Raw genomic sequence first — 24,687 nt, forward strand, 5'->3', positions numbered from 1 at the left:
GCCACAACTAAGGGGAGCCACAGGGGCCACGTGTGCGGGCGCAAAACGGGCACGGAGGCTCCCGGGCCAATAGCACCGCTTCATGTGAGCACTGCCCTGACCCCGCACTCCCTCCCGTGCCCCACTGCCCTGTCCCAACCTGCACCCCCCTCCCCAGAGCCCACACAACCGTGCACCCCAAGCCCCTCCCCGGGCACTAGCCCTCTCCTGCAGCTGCACTCCCTCATCCCTGGCCTGGGATCCCACCCCCTCAGCTCTCACCCCCTCCCACATTCCCACCTGCTGCCCCAGTGAGGGAGGGGCAGGGGGATGGATTAAGAGGATGGGGCCAGAGCAGGACAAAGGTGTGCTAAGGTTCGTGTCCTTAGGAAGTTGGCAACACTATGCCCAAGAGCAGCCCATCGCCTCACCCCCATCACTCAAGGCAGGTGGATGGTCTGTGGCTTCCCAGTTACCTGGGTGGTTCTGACCAGCCGGGCCATGCTCCAATGCACTGTCACGGGCTGGAAGCTGTAGGGAGCCATGGACACATCACCTGTCCTGGGCAGGGGAAAGGAGGCGGCAGGAATTTGGGCTACTCTTGGACACAGGATTGCCCAAGCAGCAATTTTCAAAAGCTCCTAGTTGGTTAGGGAATCTAGATTTTTCTACAATTGTTGTATACAAAAGTAAGAGTACACTTTACAATTTTAAGCCTAACCAGTGTCTCTCAAGTGACATGACACATGATGTCAGAACATGTTACTATTAGACCTGAATGGGTCTAATATGAAACATTTTTTCTTTACATTGGAATTAGAGGTAGTGGTCCTGTCAGCTACTTTCTAAGTTAGTCTACAAAAAAAAAAAATCTGTCACTTTCATATGCCCAAGTAGCCCCTGGAATTGCAGTTAAAGTTGCCATCTCCTACCAGAATCTGAAATGGCACCCTGCAGAGTTCAGAAGGCCAGCCACCTTAAAACGGGCAGGACAGGTCTAAGGCCAAGGCAGCCCCCTTCATTTCAGCCAGCAGTCAGGGCTATCCCCAGCCATAAGGGGCCTCCCTGGGACAGTTGAGGTTGGTGGGCAGGCCTAGCCGCTCGTGAAAGCTGGGGTGGGGCAGGGAGGAGAAGAGACCAGGACACAAGATGGGAGCAGAAATGGGCTCAATCCAGGGAGACATGAAGGCGGCTGGGAGGCAAAAGAGGGCAGGAACAGGTCCACGTTAGGCTGGAAGACACAAGAGGCCTAGAAAAGGCCCAGAAAAGGGTTAGGAGGGGGAAAAGACGAGGGGACATGAAGGGCCAGGAATGAGAACAGACAAGAGTGACGGGGCAGGAGAAAGAGACTGGAAGACATAAGGGGACAAGAACGAACCTAAAGGCTACGTCTACACTGCACAGTTATTTCAGAATAAGCTATTCCGGAATAGTTATTCTGAAATAGCTTATTTTGAAATAGCTTGTCTAGACTGCAGGGAAGCCTCAAAAGTAGTCCGAGATAGCACGTCAACATTAGGGAAGCCTCTCTCACTTTACAGCCTCAGGAGGAATAACTTAGAAGGGCCCTGGTGAGGGGCTATTTCGAAATAGCAGGAGAGGCGCGTCTACACACACCTTCTTTTGAAATAGGCATTATTCTTCGTAGAATGAGGTTTACGGAAGTCAGAATAAACCGTCCATTTTTTCAAAATAACGGCATTGCTGTGTAGATGCTCACATAGTTATTTCAGAATAACGGCCGTTATTCCGAAATAACTTTGCTGTGTAGACACACCCAAGATGAGGCCCAAGGGCAGGAGGACGCAGGAAGGGAACACACAGGATATACATTGTATGTCAGATCACCCCCCCCCTTATGGTGTTGGCCAGGCATAAGGCCTAAGAGCTGGGCCTAGGAAGAAGATTTGTAGGGGAGAGGGGGGCCACTAATCTCCAGAAAAAAAATCAGTTGGGGGCTGCACACAAGTGAGAAGCAAATAACTCAAACCCTCACTGATGTGGCCCTCAGCTGAGGAGGAGAAAGACACTCCCCACATTCCCCTCACACCTCAGAGCCTGGGGCGGGGGGGGAAGGGCAGGATAGTAGATTGTGTGCTCCAGCCCCAAGGGGGAACAGTGGGGAGGCTGGAGTGCCAGCGTGGGCTCCCCAATGCTAGGAAAGATCCCCAGGTCTCAGGGGCTGGATTCAGGCAAGTTAGGGGGCTGCATCCAGTCCCTGGGCCTTAGGTTCCCCACCCCTGGTCTTGGGCCACCCATCTTTTGTTCCCTTTGAAGGGCTGGTCACCTTCTATTCTGAAAGGGGTTACAACAAACTCCCTCAGAAGGTGAACTTTACCCCCACAGGCCTGTTCTCATTCTCCAGCCTGTGTTAGATTCCTGGTGGGCCAGTTGCCTAGCAGGTGTCTCACGTGAACACTTGCCCTGACTGAAAAGAAAGAGCCAGTAGGATAATGGATGAGCACGTTGCAAAGCTAGTGGAGGTGTGTAAACTGCACGTTTTTATCACTGCAGCAACGAGGACTCCATTGTGCTTGGTGCTGGACATGCACACAACTATCACTCCCTGCCCCAAGGAGATTACAATCGAAGTGGAAGACAAGGGACAACAAATGGATACTGCCAGGAAAGCACAAGGAACAGAGACAAGATCTGGTCCGTATTATAGGCAGAGGTTGCAGCACACTAGCATCAAAAATGGCAGAGAAACCAACCCTTCAGCAGTGCAAATTAGTGAGCATTCTCTAATTTATTACCAACAGAAAAGCATATTTGAAGTTATATGCCATACCTGGGACCTCAGGAGCTTAGTGCATAAGCCTCTACTGCAGGGGTGGGGAACCTTTTTTGGGTCGGGGGCCACTGACCCACAGAAAAATGAGTTGGGGGCCGCACACAAGTGAGAAGCAAAAAAAAACCTCAACACAAACAAACGTGGCCCCGACTGAGGAGAGAGACTCCTCATGTTCCCCTCACACACCAGAGCCTGGGTGGGGGACGGACCAGCCTAGTAGATTTTGTGTGCTCCAGCCCTGCGGTGGAACAACAGAGGAGCTGGAGTACCAGTGCAGGCTCCCCAATGCTGGGGGAGACCCTGAGCCTCGGGGGCCAGCTCCTGGCAAGCCGGGAGCCACATCCAGCCCCCGGGCCTGAGGTTCCCCAGCCCTGCTCTACCGCTTGAGCTGAAAGCCAGTTGGCGCAGCTAAGGTTGTAGAGAAGAATCATTGTTCTCTTTCTTTAAGTGGTTTAAGTGCCACTACATGTGGCAGTGAACCACACCCAGTAGGTGGGTGGGTTACATATACACAAACAAAACATGAGGGAAATTTAATCCTAAAATCTATTTAAACATTTTTCTCTATAGCAATGCAATCTAATTATGGATTAAAGATTAGTCTTTTAATAAGAGTATTTAGACCTGTAACAATGATTAAGAGGGAGAACAATGGAGAATGAAAACAGGCTAAAAGTAAAAATATATCGAGGTAGGTTCATTATTAATTCACTTTTTGCTCCCTAAATTGGTGTATCTTTTTCCATAATGGAAAATTCATAATGTTTTTATCATTAATTGCAAACCTGTCAGTTTATTACTATTTTATTCAGTTTAAAATTTAGCTTGGATTAGTAAATGCATATGAATTACAAGTGAATAGTGCAATTGGTCTCCACGACAAAATACTCATTTTCATGCAAGAAAAAAACCAAAAGCAAGTAATGAGTACAGTAATTTATATTTTTAATGTCCATATAAACCATTTTGGTTTGTCTTTCTGTTTTACATGATGGTATAAAGACAACTGATGTAATACAGTACACGTGGAACCTCTCTAGTCTGGAACTCTGGTCCTGCAACATCTGTGGTCCAGCATCATTTTAGTTAGCCCGATGTCCACTTATGGGGTGAAGTTTCCCATGGTCCCATAAAGTTTATTTACAGCCACCAGGCCTGGCTCTCAGTGTTCGGTGCTGTTCTTTAGCTCTAATTTACCCCTGAATGTCTTCTAAGAGCCCAGTAAGCAGAGGGTGTGTTGATAATGCAGGTAGACAATACTGACCTCCTGTGGTCTGGCAAATTCTCTGGTTCAGCACTGGTCAGGTCCCAAGTATGCCAGACTAGAGAAGTTCTACCTGTATATTATAGGGAACTGGACTTGACCTCTTGAATTTTTTTCCAGTTCTATGATATAATAAAAATATACCCACTGGTCTTCATCTTTACATACGTTAATTATCACTAATTACAGCATTTGACATTTAGTGGGAACAGAAGCTATTCTGAACGGCAGCAAAGCAACAGAATGCAGTTGTGACAATGATGTCCTTTGCTTTAGATTTACCAACGCAAACTGTTCCCTTAAACCATTTTATACAACATCCATACATGGCAAATGTCAGTTGGGTTGCAATCTTTTTGCTCAGACAAAAATAAAAAAAATCCCTCTCTGAATTGAAATTCAGCTGCAACTGAGTGAGGAAAGGGTGCTAAATTAACCTTTTATCCTTTTACCAATGCAAACAGACACACCACTCTTTAACTGTGCAGATATAACACAATCCCTCAAGTTGTTTGGAATGAATTCATATACAATTCCCCACCCAAAAAACCTCACAACCCCAAAACTTCTCATTTTCACAGCGATTCACATAGTATGGTGTAGGAAAGAATTGATAGTATTTTTTGAAACATTGTAGTATCATCTTTGAATTGGCAAGACCCATTGGCTACGTCTAGACTGGCCCCTATTATGGAATAGGGATGCAAAGCAGGCAAGTCAGAATAGGGAAATCCGCAGAGGATTTAAATATCCCCCGCGGGATTTAAATAAACATGGCCGCCGCTTTTTTTCCGGCTTGGGGAAAAGCCGGAAAAGAGCGTCTAGACTGGCGCGATACTCCGGAATAAAGCCCTTTTCCGGAGGATCTCTTATTCCTACTTCGAATCCGAAGGATCTCTTATTCCTACAGTCTAGACGCTCTTTTCCGGCTTTTCCCCAAGCCGGAAAAAAAGCGGCGGCCATGTTTATTTAAATCCCGCGGGGGATATTTAAATCCCCTGCGGATTTCCCTATTCTGACTTGCCTGCTTTGCATCCCTATTCCGTAATAGGGGCCAGTCTAGACGTAGCCATTGTTTTGACTGTAGGCCCAGTACTTCACGTTTAGTTGATCTTATATTAGTTTGCTGTTGAAGACTGGCATACTTAGAAGGCCTATAGGGTGTAAACAAGCTTCAACCTTTATTTTCAAGCATTGGGGACTATACATGCCTAATATTTCATGGCTCAAATGCACACTATGCAAGGAAGCGTATGCAAGTAATCGGACAAACATTTCACTAAGATAAGGCATCGGAGTTCAGATCCTCAATTTCACCCCTGTAGGCCGGCTGAGGAGGAAGTACGCTGAGTGGTTTCTCAAGCAAGCCCTTCTAGCAGATGCTCTAAGCCGCTGCTGGCAGGTTCCGTTTCAAAGGGCACTTCTGAGCGCTTTTTGTTCACCCAGATCTCAAATGATGTCACCTTCAATTTTGCCTGAACAAGGGAGGTTGAACTCCCTTCTTGCGCCCCACTTCTTAACTCTTCTCACTAATGGGATTAGCATTTGAAACTAAATCCATGAAAGGAAGGGCGGATTGGTTTCTCCCCCCCTTATTTCTCAATCTCAGTACACTTATGCCTCTCCACTATCCCTGCAAACTTATCCTATCTCTACTTTTCTGACATTATGTTCTAGAAAGTTCCAATTAACTTTTTTTAAAAATCCAATAGAAAATAAGAGCCAGAAAGTCAAAATTTGCGTTAGCAGTCTATCCTTTTACAAAAATCTTCCCTATGAAGTTTTATTTAATTACTCAGCAGTTTAAGGACAATTGCTACTTCCATATTCAAATCTCTCCGTTTGCCATGTATGTAAATATTAGGCCATGTCTAGTCTAGGAAAATAAATTACATTAAAAAGTGCCGGCGAACACCTTTCTCTAGGATAACTATAGCCAGGTGAATTGTGTCTACTCTGCCATTTTCAAAATAGTGCTTATTTTTCTGAGCCAGAGATGGTCTTAGAGAAGTGTGCTCAATTTCTTTATCGTCATCACACATTTTAGTCCAACTGCCCATATATCAAAACTTTATTATATGGGTGACTTACCCAGCTATTTGGTCAATATTAGCCGAAGCCAAATATATACAGTCCTTGGAATTTAAAAAGGGAACCTCACTTTATTTCAGTGTAATCTGTGATGGTAAAACATTGCTTCTGCAGTCAATGAAAACATGATATACGCAAGCCCTAGAGACTGTGTTGTCATTTACCCAAACGGAAGATTGAAAGCAGAAATAGATATATCAGTACAGTTGTTAAAGCAATTTCTAATTAAGGTTTTCTTGCTTTGTGTAGGTCCTACAGTGGTCTGTGCCACTGTGTAATTATACACCGTGTAGTTATGTAATTTAACATAACTAACCAAAAAAACTTTGAAAGGGTATATTCAAATATACCTTCAAAGTAAACACTGCAAGCTGATTTTTGTTTTTAAATAAACCCTGTATATTCATTGCATCCTTTCAACAGAAAAACAGTGCAGAGTTTTCTATGGTCAGACATGCATTCATGGTGATTATTTGCTCTCCGTTGTGACCTTATGCTCCATTCCCGTACACAGGAAGAAAACAATCTCTCTGGAATTCTTGTAACAGTCACAATACTGCCTGCATAAAGGAATTGAGCAGACTGGCAGTCCAAGGAAGGGTCAAACCATGTTTCTATTCCCCAATCCCTCCATACGCCCAGTAGTAGGCATAACAGCCTTGACAGTGCTCCACCTGGCTAACTTAGTATAAACTGAAAGGCATTCTCTGCAGGCTGGCTAGTGGCAAGTAAATTGGCAGTCTCATTTCAGTTCCTAGTGATCAGTGGCAAGTCCAAATGCTACCATAACTGGCACCTAGTTGGCAGTCTCAGAGACAATAGTTGGAATACATACAGTTTGAACTTTTTAACCTTTCCTCTGAATCCCACTACTGCTGCCAAACTGGCCCCTCTCACCAGTACTAAATCCTTGTGGACACTTTAAAAATCATGTTGCCTGCAGTCTATTTTTATCTGGTCATATTAGGTAACAGTTTGGTTCATCATGCTTTTCATAAACAAATTTTCTTAAAGCTTGAAAGAGTGGTTATCTTCATATACAGACATTAAGTTCCATATTTGCAGTAGTGCAAGAAGCTATTTCATGCTATCATTCCCTGAGTTGCTGAGGTGACCTCAAATGTAACTCCTTACAATCAAACACTCCGATCCTGTAGCAGGATCCACAAGCAGAGACCTGTCTGTACAGAGTTTCACTGATGCCAAACAGAATTAGGTAGGGCTACTGGAGGTCCATGTTAGGAGACCCCATTGCAGAATCTGTGTCACAGATATTACAGACAAGAGTTTATCTAGGTCGTCTTCTCCATTCTCCTGCCAATGCAAGATTATTCCGCAAGTATATTCAGTGCTTTGTCCAGTAAAAAAAACCCACGTTCAAGTAGAAGCCATAGCACTTTTTTGGCGATCGTGTCTCTGTTTTATCTAGCTTACTTCCACCGGGAGAGAATTTAAGGCACCTAATGTATTTGTAAAGGAGCTATGAGAGTCATGGCCACACTCACCACAGGGGACACGTCTCCTGTTAGGTTTAGTTAGGTGGCAGCACAATCTATTTACCAAGTTTTAATCACCACTAGGGAAGCTGAACAAGAAATTGTCCTTGATCAAATGCGCTAGAAGCCTACTGCCTCAGTTGGAGCACCCTGCTTTAAGGAAAGTACAAAATCTGTCTGTAGCATAACAGAGATGAAGTCTGTTTCCTAATAATGATTATTCTGACAATGACATCTAAAGATGACACAGATGATATGTGGAGTGTAGGCTTTCAAGTATTAGACATAAGCTTAGAATGTTTCAAAAGTCTGAGACCTAATTTGCAAAGGTTCCCCTTGTACCTAGATTTCAATCTAGATGCGAGTTACCAAATGAATTCACAATACATTGAGAGTTTATATTTAAAAACAAAACCTGGCTCACAAGTTAAATTTACATAGAATCACAGATTTGTGTCTTTTCTACAACCCTGAATAGGGTAGTTTTAAACTGGGCAGGAAGGTGGTTTAGGAATGTAAGACCAGGAGTTTGTTGGCAGTTTTCAGTTTCGGTCTTAACTTTAAACCATCTCATCTGAAGATGTGGGTTTTGCCCACCGAAGCTCAGGATGATATATATTTTTTCTGTTAGTCTCTAAGGTGCCACAAGATTACGCGTTGTTTTTAAAGTTACAGACTAACACGGCTGCTCCTCTGAGACTATTTTGAGATCTCGATTAACTAACATGTATAATACAAAAAGGCAGCACGGAGAGAAGTTGAAATCTTAACATTTCAGTAAAGTGCAAGAGAGCTGTTGACTATCCGTATGGCTTTGCTATGACCTTAGTTGAGGTGTGGAATTCAAAGATGGCGATGCCAGGTTCTTTACTATTTTACTGAGGTTGGCAATCTTCTCTTCTAAGAAGTAGTTTTTCTTCTCAGCAGTTTTTTGTCGCTGTTCTGTCATCTCCAGAGCTTTCAGCAATTGTGCGTTCTCAACATAGAGATCCTTAACCATTTCATCTGCTTTAGTGTTCTTGGAGAGCTAAATATATATATACATAAAAGTTACTCCCAGCTCCTTATGTCTGAAGACACCCAAGTGAAAGCTGTGCTGTCTTTAGGTAAGCTGTTGCTTCAATTTAAAGTGAGCACTCTCCTCCATGCATGCAGGCACGATTACATAAAATCATTCACAGTAAACCAATATCCCAAGTTGAATATTTTCATGCAGCACAAATGAAACATTTCCTGGTATTTATGGGCACTACTAGTATCTTGACGGTGGAAAGAGCTTGTGCTGATCAGATACGAGACAGATATTATGGGTCTACGAGTCAAGATCTGCAAAGCCTTGCAGATAGGTAGTGCATGCAAGAGTTTGTAGAATCCTTCCCCCACTTCCTCAAGGCTGGGTAAATTCTCATACACACAAGAACCACTCAGCCCAGGATGGGAGAGGACTACAATCAGGCATACCCACTAGGTCTCAGGTATAGCTCTGACAGAAAGTTCTGGAACACCGGTTTCTCCTGTACGAGAAGATGAAGTGCACCATAAGCCTGATATTCTGCCTTTTGAGAACAGGCCTTTTGTGGCTGATACAGGTCATGGAAATGGCAGCGGGACCCAGTCTGTCAATACTGCATTTCCCTCATGGGGCGGGTGAATAAAATCTATTGGCCTCCCACTTTACAGGAGAATTCAGCTGCAACCGTGACACCAGAACTCCAGGGAGGAGCTCACCACGGACGATAATTCCTTCTGCCTAGGCCTTCCACAGCACGATTGTCCCAAATCTCTTTTTCACCTGGACAACTCGCTTGGACTGCTACGGATTCTCTTCTGGCCAAAGATACCAGACATCTCAAATCTTTGTGGGGGCCGACAGGCAAATTTTATCTTCCCTCCACTCACTCACTGCTCAAGAAAGTCCTCTCTGTCACTCTTGGAGAGGTCTACTGGTCCCTGTTCCTCTCAAAAGATTAGTACAAATTAAATTAAAATTAAATTAAAGTGAACCCAGAGACCACCTTGTCTCCTGAGGAAGGGGACAACTTAGTTCTGACTCCTCTAGCCATTTGCATTTTGAGTCTTTGGAAGCTTTGTTGGGTTTATGATGCAGTTCATCTCCTTGTATATTGAAGCTGTCTCTATCGGACTATAATTAAAAGTAGTTGTCCGAGCAGATAGAGTCTGTCATTATCAGGGAAATAGGAGACAAAACTGACTCAGCTGCTTAAATCTAATATGCCAACAAAAACTGCATTCTTTAACAAATTTGTTGACTGTTCTCTAAGGAAAGTATTTTCAATTTCCCTTCAAGTAATCAGATTTAATAGTATGTCTCCAAGATGTAAATTGTCTGACAATGTAGAAGTAATAAGTTCAGTAAATCATATACTAGACTTACAATTTTGGTTTTGGGATGGGTTTTCACTCAGCATGAACACCTATGTGCTTTGAAAGGTACACAACGTTTGTGAAGTGGAAAGGAAAGGTAAGCACACATCCATGCTACATGCACTGCATTAGCCAGTTATCTATTGTAGCTCGTATAAAATCTTCTTTGTACACTTTTCAGCCCTGAACAGTAAAATAAACTTGACTGCTATTATATTAAGTAAGACTAGTAAAAAAGCTCACTGGAATTCATGGGCATTTTTACTTTTTCCAGCAGGGAAAAAGATGAACATTTAGGAAATTCAGAAATCGCTTGTATCCGAATAAAGGTAAACAGGAACAAAGAATATGCAGTGTGGCTGGTAAGTTTCCCCCCTACTATGTGCTATAAATCCTTGGAGGGAACATCCGCAAAGTGTAAAAATACTTTGTTCTCTCTCTTTCCCCTCATATGACTAGTCAGCAGTTAGGATCCTCCTCTCGAGTTGGAGAGGTCTATTTCTCAGTTTTAAATTGTGGAAGGCACTGAACAAGACCCAGAACTCCCAGTGAAGTACTAAACCAGGGATGCTCAACCCAGACTCTAGTCAACTATGCTCTAAGACAGTGTTTCTTAAACTTTTTAAGACCGAGGAACACCAAACAATATTTTTTTTAAAATGAGGAACACCAATGATTTTTTGTTGAGGGGGAAAAAAAAAAAGTCACCTGCCCCCGGAACACAGTTTATGAAACACTGCTCTAAGATTAAGGACATAAAGAGCTTTTACAATCTGCTGGGAACAAAAGGCCAGTCGGGGGTACTTTGCTCACTTATGTTGTGTATACAGGGTATGCAGGATCCCACGAAAGGGGTGGTAGGGCTTACTTGTTCTTTCAGTTGGTTCACTTTATCTTGGAGAAGCCTCTTCACAAGCTTCAGTTTCTGCTCAACATCCATCATACGTTCTTCCATCATCTTTAGCAGCTGAGCATGGCTCCCCTAAAAGGTGAACAGTTTGGTGAGAGTTAAGTCACAAAGACATATCACTTGCTAGTTGTCTCCTCTCGGGTGACATCTGGCTAGGCGCCAGACTTGGTAGCCAATAATCTGCTTTAAAAGATGGCCTTATATCCCTTATGCGGTTCATGTAGGCAAATATTTATGCACTTTAACGGGTCACGGTCAACCTTAAAGTAAGTTTTACAGTTATTAGCAATACCTTAGATTATTAAATTTAACAAATCTAGTTTGCTTTATTTGCTTTTGGTTTTTCCACTCAGACTGGCAATGAAAGTCAGACCTAAGTTCTCCCTTTCGGTTGTCATGCTCCTAGACAATGTTCTGTTGTGTTCATGAGAGCAAGGGGAACACTATTTTTATTTTGTAAAATATTTTTAGTAAATTGCAACTTTAGTTTAGGGCATAAAGTTTAACAGTTTCTCTTTAATGTCAAATAATCTCCACAACCATCGGTCCTTAAAAATAAATGGTGGGATTTGCTACTGTCTCAGCAAAGGTTGGAAGGTTGTTTCCTTCCTTTATTATAGCTGTGGATTACAGGCTTCTGGCTCTTTAGAAATGTTAGTAATCAGTCCACTTCTGCCAGCTTTTTTCAGTAAGGTGACTCACGAGCCAGCTGATACTGAATGATTTACTCCATAAGAGCACCTGCAGAAATCAGACTGTTCATTGCAATTTTACTGGAAAAGTTGCGAAGAGGAGACAGCAGATTACAAGGAAAGGTATTTGGAGAAATTTTGGTAATTGGCAGTCATAAGAAAGGAAACAAGCAGTGTTAGTTTAAATGCCAGCTTCTACCTATATTTTAAAAACATCTGAGTGGGAGTTAGCTAAGAGTCACTTCGATAAAATATTGAACACTCAAAGGGCTTGTACGCAAGCCACTTTCCTACATACTAATTAATGGGAGGCTGGGGACAGATGTATTTTTTCTAGAGGAGAATAGTTGCTTATTTATTTAAAAATTCTATAAAATAGATTCCATTACGGAGGGGATTGCAATTAGAATTACATTTTACCTGAAAAGCTGCAAAAGGTTCTCAATAGAAGGAGTTTTATATATAGTTAAAAAGCAGTATTTCAGAATTACATGAGTCATGTAGACTACAGTGTATAATGTCGTTGGATTGGATGGATTTCCAGAAGGATTTAATATAAACATCTAACACTAAGCAGAATTTGCCAAAACAAGTTCTAGCCAATACATTTTCATCTATCTTTTTTCAAGTTTAGCGGGATTCTCTAAAACATGGGTCATGAATATTTTTATTTGGGTGTTGGTGCATGAAGTTAATAATTAAACAAGCACAAGTGTACGCAGTGTCGTAACAGCTGCTTTGGTCCTAAGATGTGAGAGAAGCAAGGTGGAGAGGTGATATCTTTTACTGGATCAACTTCCATTGCTGAAAGAGACATGCTTCTGAGCTCGAGAGCTTCCTGAAGGTGGGCTCTGTGGAGCCTGAAAACTTCTCTTGTTCATCAACATAAATTGACCCAATAAAATATATTACCTCATCCAACTTCTCTCTCAAATATATCTGTATTACACTTACAAACCTCAGATTTTTTTTTGTTCTGGTCTGTAATCCCTGAGTTAGGGGTTCAAATTATTTTGAGAACACCAGTTGAAACTAAGTTTAATCAGATTAGTATACGAACCCATGAAGCCTTTTCTTGAAGTTATGGGAAGAGAGGAAAGGGATTCAGAGCAGATCAGGTTAATTGAAAAGATGCGAACCTCAGTGAGTTAAGACAGAGTTTTGTTAAAAAGTTTTACACAGCTTGTACTCCTAGGAGAAAAGAGCCAGGCTATAAAGCTGTAAATTTTTATTCATATGTTAAAATAATGTTGAAATCTAGCTTAAAAACAGTAATTGCTGGGAAACATGGGAACATTAATAACTGTGATTTAAAGATGGATTTCAGACATGTACAGATTTACTACTTTACAGCTGTTTACTACTTTGTTGTCCCAGCTTTCAAACCCAATACTGGACAGTAAGTCGACGCTTGAGGCCCAATTCCTTCAACAAACGTACACATGCAATTCCTGCTAAAAACGTATGTGGAACTCCAACTCGAGGACAGAATGCGGGGCCATGTTATTCTAGTACGCGATGGTTACCATCCACAGTATCAGAGACTAGTAAAATAAATATTTTGGCCAAAAGTTTTTGTTCAAAAAAGCTAAAATAGTGCAGTGAGCAAGAAGCGTATGATACAGCAGTAAGACAAAAGACGCACCATTATATTTAAAATGTTTTATTTCTCAGGTACATCAAAAAGCGTCATCTTTCCCTGTTAAAAAGTTTATACATCTTGTATAAAACTCAGTATAAATAACCCAGATTTTCTTCAAATATCATATATAAAAATTAGTACCTTTCCATAAAAATAGTTACAACCATTTGAGAAAAATAGTGTATTTCTTTCCACATGGAACAAATCAACAATTTAAATAACATAAATAAAAGGGACTGATAATAAACGGAGAAGGACAGCTTGTGAAATTTCTTCACAAAATAGGTTCTATGCCAATAAATAGGAAAAATATAATACTGGAGAGGCTTAGATTTTTTTAAAGCACAGAATTATTTGATCCTCAAGTTTCTCCGCTTATGCCAGTTTGAGTGTAAGTAAGTTTAGCATGGTAAGGAATGAGATCATTAGCAGCCACACTTTCAGAGATGCCCAATCCTCCTGTAGGAATCTGCATGCACTGCTCGCTGCTCCGGAAGCAAGGCCTAGAGAAAGAAGGCAAGTAGGACACTTCACCCTGATATCAAAGATTTTTAATGCATGCACAGATATTAAAGCAAAACACCACGACCTCAGCCAGCCAAGCAAAGCAAACAAAAGCCACAGTCATCACAGAGCATGCAGAGTATCAAAAATCACATTTTTCTAGCTATTAGTACCAACACCACACAAATGCAGCTGTGACAATATTCAGAAAGTGTGTTCTAGGAGCAAGGACTCTTCAGATGGTTCACCAACATCTATCTTGCAGGGAAATTATTTTGGGGTGGGAAATGTCAAACAACTTTATGCAGTTGCTAAGTGGAAAAGTGAAGCGGTAAACTTCTGGTTAGAGAAATACAACTGCCACAATATGTATATCGTCTCAGGGTTGTTGTGAGACAAGCAGCATCTGCATGAAAGGCCGGGTCGAATTCAACTACACTAAAAAAAAAAAGAGTTCTCAGCATTTCCATTATAAACCTACTTTGTGAAGTCTCAGAGAGGCTGCCGTGTTAGCCTGTATTTGCAAAAACAACACGGAGTCCTGTGGCATCTTAGGGTTTGTCTTCGCTACAAGGAAGATCGCGGCTGTAGTGATTGATATTACGGAGCTCGATTTAGCAAGTCTAGTTAAGACTCACTAATTCAAACTCAGAGGGTGCCCCCTCCAGAAGTCCTCCTTTTGCGAGGAGTAAGGGGCTCCCATTAGCCTCCCACTGTGGGGACGCTGCCAAGCGTGGCTTAAGTTAAGCTGACTCCAGTCAGTGGTTCTCAACTCATTTCAGTCCACAGACCACCAGCCCAATCAAAAAATGTTTGTGGACCATCTCCTTTTTGTGGTGGATGACGCACCACGTGCTTGTGAACACGGCGTAAAACAGCGTAACAGTGGCTCCTGCTCACGCCGTGTGACTTTGGACAATGTTCCTGTGGACCACCGAAAAAGTCACCATGGACCACCAGTTGAGAACCACTGCTACATAGACTACATAGCTGGAGTTGCCTACCTTAACTTGAACTCCCAGGTCTAGTGTAGACCTGGCTTTCGAGATGATCTAGTTTGTAAAGAGTTTATAGCTGGGACACACAAATTGGCCTAGGCTACAACTGTGTACTAGAAGGGGTTTCACTACAATAAATAGCATTTTAATTTTTTTTTAATTACAAAACCAACCTTTAGGAAGCTTTTGGAGTTTATACTGTGCCCACACAGGGGTGAAGTCAGGGACAACCAATTTTGTAAACTATTTTGGGCAGATGAGCGCACGTTAACAAGTGTGGCATTAAACAGAAGCAGATTCTAATATAAAACATATGGAAAAAAGTGATTGGGTGACTGGGGCGCTTTGTAATTGTATGGTTATTGTCTATGGAAGAAGTGACACAAGTACAGGGATTGCTAGGAGGGTTAATATTTCCAATTTTCAGCATTGTGAGGGATCCAAGATAGTGTCCAAGTTTGCACTGAATGGCCAGACACACCAAAAAATGAAATAATGTAGATGAAGGAGCTAGAGTTCAGAAAGATCTACACAGGTTAGTACGCGTAACAAAGGAGGCTCAAGAGTTTCAATTTAGAGAACTTGAAGTCATGAACAAAAAAAATTAATCACGAAAGGCAACAGCTTGCGAGCAATCACAGATAGAATGAGGATGGGACAACACGGCAGGGACCAAAACAGCAAATTAAACTGGGACAGAAAAGCGCACAGTGCAACGCTAAGCCCACATTTTATCATCACAATCACTCTGCTTATATGTGTGTTTACTGTATCTAATTTTAGACGCCTTACTCTAGAAGGGCCTTGGACTACAAGAGTTCTGAAGAGCACAGCGGCAGATGTGACACCAGGACTAGATGGGTTAAATTTACACCGATAGCATGGAAAATGCGGGGTTGTACTCACTGGTGAAATGACGGTGGAGAGGGGATAGGATGCAAGTTTTCAAGATGCTAAAGGGGACATTGAAACATAGATAAGCTTTCAGCTAAACATTTACCCTCAGACTCAACTAAGAAAAAAAAAAAAGCCAGGTATTTTTACAAAGGAATGTTCTACCTTGCTCTGAACTAGAAGCAATTGACAATAGGGTTATAAAATCCCATTTAATTAGTTAACTGGTTAAACGCTAAGCTTAACCAGTTAACTGATTAAATGGAGGCAGGTGGGGGGGCTGAAGCGCTCCTGCCCGCAGCAGTCAGGCTGGGCCCACTGTAGATGGGGGCTGGAGTCCCTCCTCCCCCTGCTTGTGGTGGGCCCTATAGGGCTGGAGCAGTCACCTGCTGGTAGCCAGTGGGGGACTACTTCAGCCACCACCAGTTAACGGTAACTGGTAAGCATCACCTGTTAAGGGTAATGCTTACTGGTTAACCATTCCTGTCCCTAATTGACAAAGACTTTGTCCTTGACGATTCTGGAAAAACACTGGTTTAACAAAACTGATTTAAAAACCTTGATCTAGTTAAAGCTGTGCAAACCCTTATTGTAGGTGCACTAGAACTGGCTTAACTCTTTTATATCACTTTAGTGTGCTGAAGCGATATCACTAAAGGGATAAACAGGTTTAAGTACGTCTACAGGAGAGGTTTGCAGAGCTTTAACTAGATTGATTTCTTCAATCCACATCGGTGCACTTTCTAGTACAGACAAGGCCTTACAGAGGTCCATGACAGGAAAGAGGTGCACATTATTCACCTGCAGAACCACTAGTTCTAGCATGCAGCTGGTTTGTGTTTGATGAGCTCTCAAACAATGCAAAAGCTTTTATTGGTTTTCAAAAAAATACACACTCACTCACAGCATGTTGACTTGCAGTGGCTGCTATCAGACTGGTTTTTTTGTTTGCTTTTAAAGAATGAAATTCCAAATTAAACCTCACATCCTACCTTCCATAATCTTCTTTATCACCAAAGACCTCAGCATATGTTAACATCGCCTTGTCTTCATTATCAAGTGCCTGACAGAAAACTTGCATGCAATATAATTTGCATTTAATGTATCCTGCTGCGTTTGCCTTTAGTTTCCCGGCTTTTGGATGGCATGCCTCGTTCTTAAATATTTAATGTCATTTTTTAAGACTATCACCAAAGAGGTTCAAGTACATGGCACTTGGCAGGGTTGTAACTTCTTCTCCCTGAAGACACCCTGTACTGTTGTAGACAACCATGAAACACTCTCTCAAAACATTCCAAAGAGATAGCATAGTGACAAGTTTCTTACCCCATGAAGCTTAAAACACTATTGTTACACCAAAATACAAATAAACCGAGCATGTTCAAAGGCTCTTAACTAAAAATAAATAAATCAATTTTTGAAAGTCTAAGTTTAAAAAAACAATGCTATAGAGCTTTGTTTGGAGAGTATGATTATGTTTAAATTTACGCTTTTGTGTTTAAGAGATATGGGAAAGCATTCACAATTGTGCTTTTAATCAGTTATCTAAAGCGCTACATCCTCCCCTCACCCAAAAGGAAGCAAGGCAAACATTCTGGTTTATATATAAGACAGAGACCAATTCTTTGGGTACCTCTTAAGGCTACTGCGGAGAAACTAAATGAATTATTTGCGTTGGTCTTCATGACTGAGGAAGTGAGAAATTCCCAAACCCGAGCCATTCCTCCTAAGTGACCATCTAAGGAACTGTCCCAAATTGAGGTGTCATTAGAGGAGAGCTTGGAACTAATTGATATACTATACAGTAATCGGTCACTAGGACCAGATGGCATTCACTCAAGAGTTCTGAAGAAACTCAAATGTGAAACTGCAGAACTACTAACTGTGGTTTGTAACCTAGTCTTTAAAACAGCTTTGGTACCAAATGATCGGAAGAATGCTAATGTGATGCTAATTTTAAAAAAAAGGGCCTCAGAGGTGACTCCAGCCATTTTAGGCTGGTAAATCTGTCTTCGGCACAGGGCAAATTGGTTGAAGCCATCTATAGTAAAGAATAAAATTGTCAAACACGCACGCAGAAGAACATACATTTGAAGGCAAGATGGTTTCTGTAAAGGGAAGTCATGCCTCATCAATCTACTAGAATTCTTTGAGAGGGGCCAACAAGCATGTGGCCAATGGGGATCCAGTTAACCTAGTGTACTTAGATTTCCAGAAAGCCTTTGACAAGGTCCCTCACCAAATGCTCTTCAGCAAAGTAAGTTGTCATGGGATAAGAAGGAAGGTCCTCTCATGGGTCGGTAATTGGTTAAAAGATAGGAAACAAAGGGAAGGACTAAATGGTCAGTTTTCAGACTTGAGATGGGCAGTGTGGTGTCCTCTAGGGGTCTGTACTGGGACCAGTCCTATTCCACATATTCACAAATGATCTGGAGAATGGGGTAAACAATGAGGTGACAAAATTTGCAGATGACATATACTACTCAAGATAGGTAAATCTACAGCAGACCGTGAAGAGCTACAAACAGATCTCTCAGAACTGAGTGATTGGGCAAAAAATGGCAGATGAAGTACAGTGTTGATCAATGCAAAGTAATGCATATTGGAAAACATTATCCCAGCAATACATACATATAAAATGATAGGATCTAAATGAGCTGTTCTCACTCAAAGATCTTGGAGTCATGGTGGATAGTTCTCTGAAAACAGCCACTTAATGTGCAACAACAATCAAAAAAGCAAACGGAATATTGGGAATCACTAAGAAAGGAATAGATAAGAAGACAGAGAATATTTTATTGTCTCTATATAAATCCATGGTACGCTTACATCCCGAACACTGCAGATATGGTTGCCCCATCTCAAAAATGATATCTTGGAATTAGAAAAGGTTCAGGAAAGGGCAACAAAAACTATTAGGGATATGGAATGGCTGCCATATGATTAATAAGACTGGGACTTTTCAGCTTGAAAAGCGATGACTAAAGGGGGGATGAGAGAGGTCTATAAAATCCTGACTGGTGTGGAGAAAGTAAATAAGGAAGTGTTGTTTAATCTCTCATAACTTGAGAATTAGGGATTACCAAATTAAATGAAAAGCAGCAGGTTTAAAACAAACACAAGGAAGTACTTGACACAGTGCATAGTCAACCTGTGGAACTCCTTGCCAGAGAATGTTGTGAAGTCCAAGACTATAACAGGGTTCAAAAAAAAGAGCTAGATAAATTCATGGAGGATCGGTCCATCAATGGTTATTAGTGACAACGGGCAGAGATGGTTTCTCTAGTCCCTGTCAGGTGTTGGAAATGGGTGAGAAGGGAGGGATCAGTTGATGATTACTTGTTCTGTTCATTCCCTCTAGGGCAGCTGGCATTAGCTACTGTAGAAGACAGGATATTGGGCTAGATGGACCATTGGTCTGACCCAGTCTGGCTGTTTCTACATTATGGTTTGGTTTTTGAAGCAATTTAAAGTGGTAGAGATAAACTCCCCAAACTGTAGTTTACACTGGAAATGCCAGATTTCTTACCTGTGCGTCTGCATTATCTCCTATAACACACTTCTTGCACCTTTGGGTTACATTTTATTGTTCAAATAGTACAAGAAACTGGATGAAAACTGCATTGGCAAGCCCACACCAAATGAATAGTGGCTGCAATTCAGTCCAGAAAATTTGTTTTAAGTGTTCCTTCATGAACGATCATGGTTTCTAAACTTTATCATAACGCCACCTTCCAGAAGGTCTCCTCCAATACCGGACACTAATGAAACTGCAGTGACACTTACAGAAGTGGTTGTAAGTGTCTGTATTAAGTCAGCCTGTATCTGAAACACCTGACCTCCAGTGTTCCCGCTAATGTTTCATGTCCGCATGTGGAACGACTTTTGCCATGTGCACCACTCTGGAGGTGATGTGTCACATAAAAGTAATTCCACACACAGACAGTGTATGGTGGAGGTGGGGCCAGAAACCCTAAATGGGGGCTCCAGGTGTGGGATGGGGCTCCGACAGTGGGAGCGTGGGAGGGGGTGAAGGCTCTGGCTGGGGGCGTGGTCTCTGGAGTGGGGATGAGGGTTTTGGGGTGCAGGAGGTGGCTCAGGGTGGGGCTTACCTGGGCAGCTCTTGGTTAGCAGAGCTGAGCTGAGGCTGTGCCCCAGAAGCAGCCTGCAGGTCCAACTCCCGGGAGGGGGTGGGAGATGAAGCTTGCTGCTCTGGCTCACAAGCACCGCCTCTCAGCCCCCATTGGCTGGGAGCCAGTGCTCAGATGGGGACAGGGAGGGGCAGCTCCATGCTGGGGCTGGCAGGGAGGGGTGCCTCTCCCCTGGCCACAGCTGTTTGGGGAGGGAATTTAACTGGACTCCATGGGACAGTGATATACTTTGCTAGTTCTGTATGCTTCCCACCCAGATGCATGTGCAATTTGTATGCTTGCTCCTTTAAATACTTGGCCACTCTTAAAAATATAAAAAAAAACCAGTGCACTGTCCAATCAAAAACAGAGCTCACAAGGAGGAAAGCTGGTAATAGCTAGGTGGGAACGGTTAGTAGGAAAGCCTGAAGGCGACGGTTTCAAACGAGATGCCAAATGAGGGCGTGCTATACAGACTGCTGCAGCAGGAAGAGATCCAGGTGTTGGAACTGGCATAAACAGAGAAAGGATCACCCCAGCACGGAACCCATCAGGACAGCGAATCAGATACACTGGCTAACTGGGAAGCGGCACAGTAAAGGAGGTTGTACCTGTGGCATGTTTGTTTCAGAGGGTCTATTTTCAAGCTCCTCCTGCAGCCGCTGACGACTCCTCTCGGCCTGCTGTAGCTGATGTTGGAGTTGCAGGAACTGCTCCTTGGGCACCATAGCACAGCCTTGCTGCTGGAGCTGCTGCAGCTCCCGAGAGTGCTGGGACTGGCTAATCATCACACCGGAGCCCCCGTGTAGCATCTGAGCAATAAACCAAAACCAGCCATTAGGAATAAGGTTGACGACACTTCAACCAGCAGAGCTAGTCAGTAAGTAGCTAAGTACTAGCGTATGCCACTGGAACCTACCAGAAACCAGCATCATGACTTCGGCAAGCTCTTTTCTTTACAACTGACTCAAACAAACTTGATCTGATGGTGCACACATGCACTGTATAGGTTGAACCTCTCTAGTCCGGCGCCTTCAAGACCTGACCAGTGCCGAACCAGAGAATTTGCCAAACTACAGAAGGTCAATAGCATTTAGCAGCAATACCAACACTTCCATTGCTCACTGGGCTCTTAGAAGACATTTAGGGCTAAATTAGATCTAAACAGCACAGAACACCGAGAGCCAGGCCTGGTAGCTGTGAACTTTATGGGACCGCAGGAAACTCGGTCACACCTGTCTTAAGTGGACATCTAGCTAACTCAAATCATGCCGGACCACAGACGTTGCCAGACCCGAGAGTGCCGGACCAGAGAGGTTCAACCTGTATTAGCTGTTCTACAATGATTTTGTTTCCCCACAATATAAAGCTTTGAGATTAGAGAAAGCTTTGGGCATTGCCTAAAAAGAAATGCATGCTTGTTTGTGCTTTAATTGAATGAAATCTGAACTTTGATCCATGTTTTCCTATGTCCAATTTAAAACATTGGCTAGTTACTGATAGGAGCCTGTCAGACCTCACTTAGCTACTGGTAAATTTTAGTTTCTGTATTAAATTTTGTTTTTGGCTCGATCACTAGCTGTACGTTTAGTATTCAACAGAGCAGGCGTGTGGCCAAAGCAAGCAGTGCAGTTGCTGGCTTGGTAAGATGGGCGCAGGTCATGGCATTCTGAGCCCAAGCTTTCCCAAAGTTCAGATGGGCTCAGCCAGGCGGTTTTAGTTTGGGATTAGTGCATGTGCCGGGAACGTCATTAAGATGCCCAAAGCCAGTCTCCTAAAGGAAAATGGAGAGGAGGATGTTTTCAGCTCTGTGCATGTGGGATTTAAGTCATATGATGCTATTCATTATCTCCCATCTCATTCTTTATATTTACCCCTAAGTGCTGGAAAACGGAAACCTTTATATTCTTGTCACGCAAGTGTTGCCTCCAGCTACGAGCAGTGTGCGCCCAACAGCAATCCTACTTCTGGGGACAGAAAAAGTCTTGGAGGGGTTCCCTCTGACACGGGGCATCCCTAGAAGAGGTTTGCCAGGAGATCAATCCCAGCAAACCCTCTCTGTGCTTTTCTGGTTGTGATTTATACCACTTTCCCAAACTCCAAAGCAGTTTTATGCCAGTGTAGCAGTCTCTCAACTAGGCCCTTTGCCTATAAATGCAGGAATCACTTCCCTAACCAATACGACAGCCTTGCCAATGCCTAACGAGGACCTGGCCTGACAGGTTCTAACCGATTTGCCGAAGTGCTGCTTTCAAGCGGTGGTAGGACACATGGGGTCAGAGGAGGGCAAGCCTGCCCTGGCATTTCTGGCATTTTCACGTTAAAAACATGGAAGCCTCAGCAGAACAGGCTGGGAGTTGTCTGACAGATTAGAAGTCATTTATTTTGGTTTAAATAGCCACACAATTCAACACGTGATTTTTTTTTACGTTAACGTTTTTCCAGACATTACCCACTGGATTGAAAAACACGATTCCAGGCGAAAGTAGTTGAGATCCAGAATCACTTGCGATATTTGAAAACAAACAAGCAAACAAAAGACCGACATGCAGCATGCATTTGAATACAGCGGGAAGTGGCTCTATTCCTGACAATCTATTGGACATACAATAGCTCTTAAAAAGCTGCATAATTAACCTGACGCCTCAAAACACCTGCCAGAGTCTCTGGAGGAAGAGACTTTGTTTGTGGGCTTTTTATTTCCGTGAGCATGACTGTGCTTCTTCCCTCCCAAGTGGTGTTGTTAAGAAGGACGAGTCAGCTAGTGTTTGTGGTTTTATTCCTTGGGCGTGTCTCTATTGGGAACCACAGTGGTTTGAATGCCCATGCCATGTCTACGCTACAGCTTTAGTCTTTGGCTGCGCTGGTGCAGGATAAAAGGAAGATACACAATGTTCTCAGTATAGAACTGTGTGTTTGATTTCTACAGGAGTATCAGAACTTCCTCCTGAATCAGTGTTCAAAAGCTAATCTCCTTTCTCCTAATATATCGGCTAAGAAAGAATTCTATTGATAGAATAGAATCTGATGGGATTTATCAAAAAAGCATTTCAGTTCATAGGAGACAATGGAACACAGTAATCACTAATGGAGGTTTCTAGACTACCGCACAGATGTTAGCAGGGCCTCAGGAAAATACAGTCAATGAAAGAGTGTTTGCCTAGACAGAAAAAAAACAAAGTATAATCTTTTGCCATGCTAATCTGCTGGGGAGAGAGGAGAAAGGAACAGCCCTTCCTGAAAGATTAAGCAAGAGATGTAGTCTGACCACATTTAAAAAGTGTGCCAGAGAGTTACAATGACAGGCATGCAACATTGCCAATGTTAATGAAGAGAGCTCACCAACCCTCTCAAGAGTAAATGGAATTAATAAATGAACACAGAACAATAACATTTCAGAGCCACTTTTCATTTTGGTGATGTCCAGTTTTAGTCTTCTGAAAAGCTGATCAGTTAGGACTTCGCAAATAATCTCGGGAACAGACTTTGAAAGATATGCCACATTACTGGATGGAATATTCATGAGCTATCCACATCCTTTTTATAAGCAATAGAGCGTTTGAACTCAGGGTACGCCTCGCTGTCTTACAATGAAGAGTGACTCCTTCAGAGATAAGGAGCGTTACAAACCCACTACAATTAACATTGTAAGAAAGAAATTAAACGAGACTTCTCCATGCGATGGAAGTACGTTGAAAATGATTGCGCTACCTTCACACACACTCTCAGACAGAGCACTGCACCCTTCTCTGCTACTTCCAACCACTGAGTTCTAGTCACAGGTTAGCCACAAACAAAAGGAGAAGCACAAGAGAGAAAGAGTCGTTAGGACGCGCGAGGCGCCAAGTGAGTTTTATACACACCTGTGGGGAAAAGCTTAGGAGAGAGGACAGAAAAATCTTGCATGTTACTAGAGTAAGTTTGACAAGAGAAATACAATGCCACGCATGGTAATTACTGGGGAAAGAAACAGCCGAAAGCATGGGCAGAGGGTGAAGGTAGGGCTGGGGAAGGCAAGCCCTCAGCCCCACTGCCAACCACACCCCTTCTACCCAAGCCTCCCCCCTTTCCACCCAGAGCGCCCTGGAGAGGTGGGGGCAACATGCAGCTCCAGCCTCCTCAGCCGCAGAGTACAGGGAGGGTGAGTGTTCGGGGGCATCAACACTCCCCCTCAGTTGGCCTTCAGAAGACATTCTAGGCCAGACTGGTAGTTTGGGAAGCCAGCCCCTTCCCTCACCTTTTATAGCCACCCCGAGCAAGAGCATTTAGTATATCTGAGCTCCCATGATTTCAATTTTCTTACATGTAATAGAATTTTTTTTTTAGCATATATAGAAACACCAGCATTTCAGACATCCTGTCAGCCACTAATTACCTCTCAAGGAGATGGTAGAGTCATATTTTAAGTTACATAACTGAACTACTGTGTTTTCTAACAGTCTACTTGGGGCCCATCTCTAGCCCATTTTAAAAAAGTCTTTTATAATGCCGCTCGCTGTGCAAGCGTCCTCTGGGATATACTCTCATTCTTATTTTGGCACAAGACTCGATTGTGCGTCACAAGTCTCTCCCTCAAGTTCAGGAGATCAGGTCAGACCGAGGGTCATGAGTTCGAAGTTCAAGTTCAGCTGCAAAATATTCCCATCATAAATAAGAAAAAAAATCTTTCAAATGGTGTTTTCAGAAACTTGTTTCAAGCACAAAAATAAATCAGGCAGACTAGAAGTTAGGAGTACAAGCAATTTTTCTCTCCCTCTTCTGTGTTCACAGGAGCCATCTTGTGTTACTGGCTCTTAAAAAGAACAGGACACATTCAAAGTAAAACTCCCCAGAAACTTACTATCGTCCAGCAGGACAAGTACATTTGTCTGATATTTGGTTATGTTAAAAAGCAAGCTATTTAAAATT

The 24,687-nt window shown here is 42.8% G+C and overlaps 1 protein-coding gene across 6 annotated transcripts in view; it reads right to left on the minus strand.

The window, feature by feature from the left end:
* Positions 1 to 291: 291 nt before the first annotated feature.
* The window catches only part of NIN (ninein), a 134,638-nt gene continuing 110,242 nt past the window's right edge, over positions 292 to 24,687 (minus strand). For 3 of the 6 annotated variants that reach the window (XM_075926170.2, XM_089778275.1, XM_089778271.1), the window contains 3 exons: positions 20,391 to 20,591; positions 10,878 to 10,991; positions 5,058 to 8,651 (listed from right to left, as the gene is read on the minus strand). In XM_075926170.2, the coding sequence (XP_075782285.2) occupies positions 8,442 to 8,651; positions 10,878 to 10,991; positions 20,391 to 20,591 (525 nt within the window). In that variant the 3' untranslated portion in view covers positions 5,058 to 8,441. Of the gene's footprint in view, positions 541 to 5,057; positions 8,652 to 10,877; positions 10,992 to 12,871; positions 13,757 to 15,661; positions 15,709 to 20,390; positions 20,592 to 24,687 lie in introns of those variants that run through there. The other 3 variants (XM_089778273.1, XM_089778272.1, XM_089778274.1) reach the window with 3 other exon arrangements.

This window comes from Pelodiscus sinensis, chromosome 5 (assembly GCF_052426305.1).
Source record: "Pelodiscus sinensis isolate ZL-2025 chromosome 5, ASM5242630v1, whole genome shotgun sequence".
Lineage (NCBI taxonomy): Eukaryota > Metazoa > Chordata > Testudines > Trionychidae > Pelodiscus > Pelodiscus sinensis.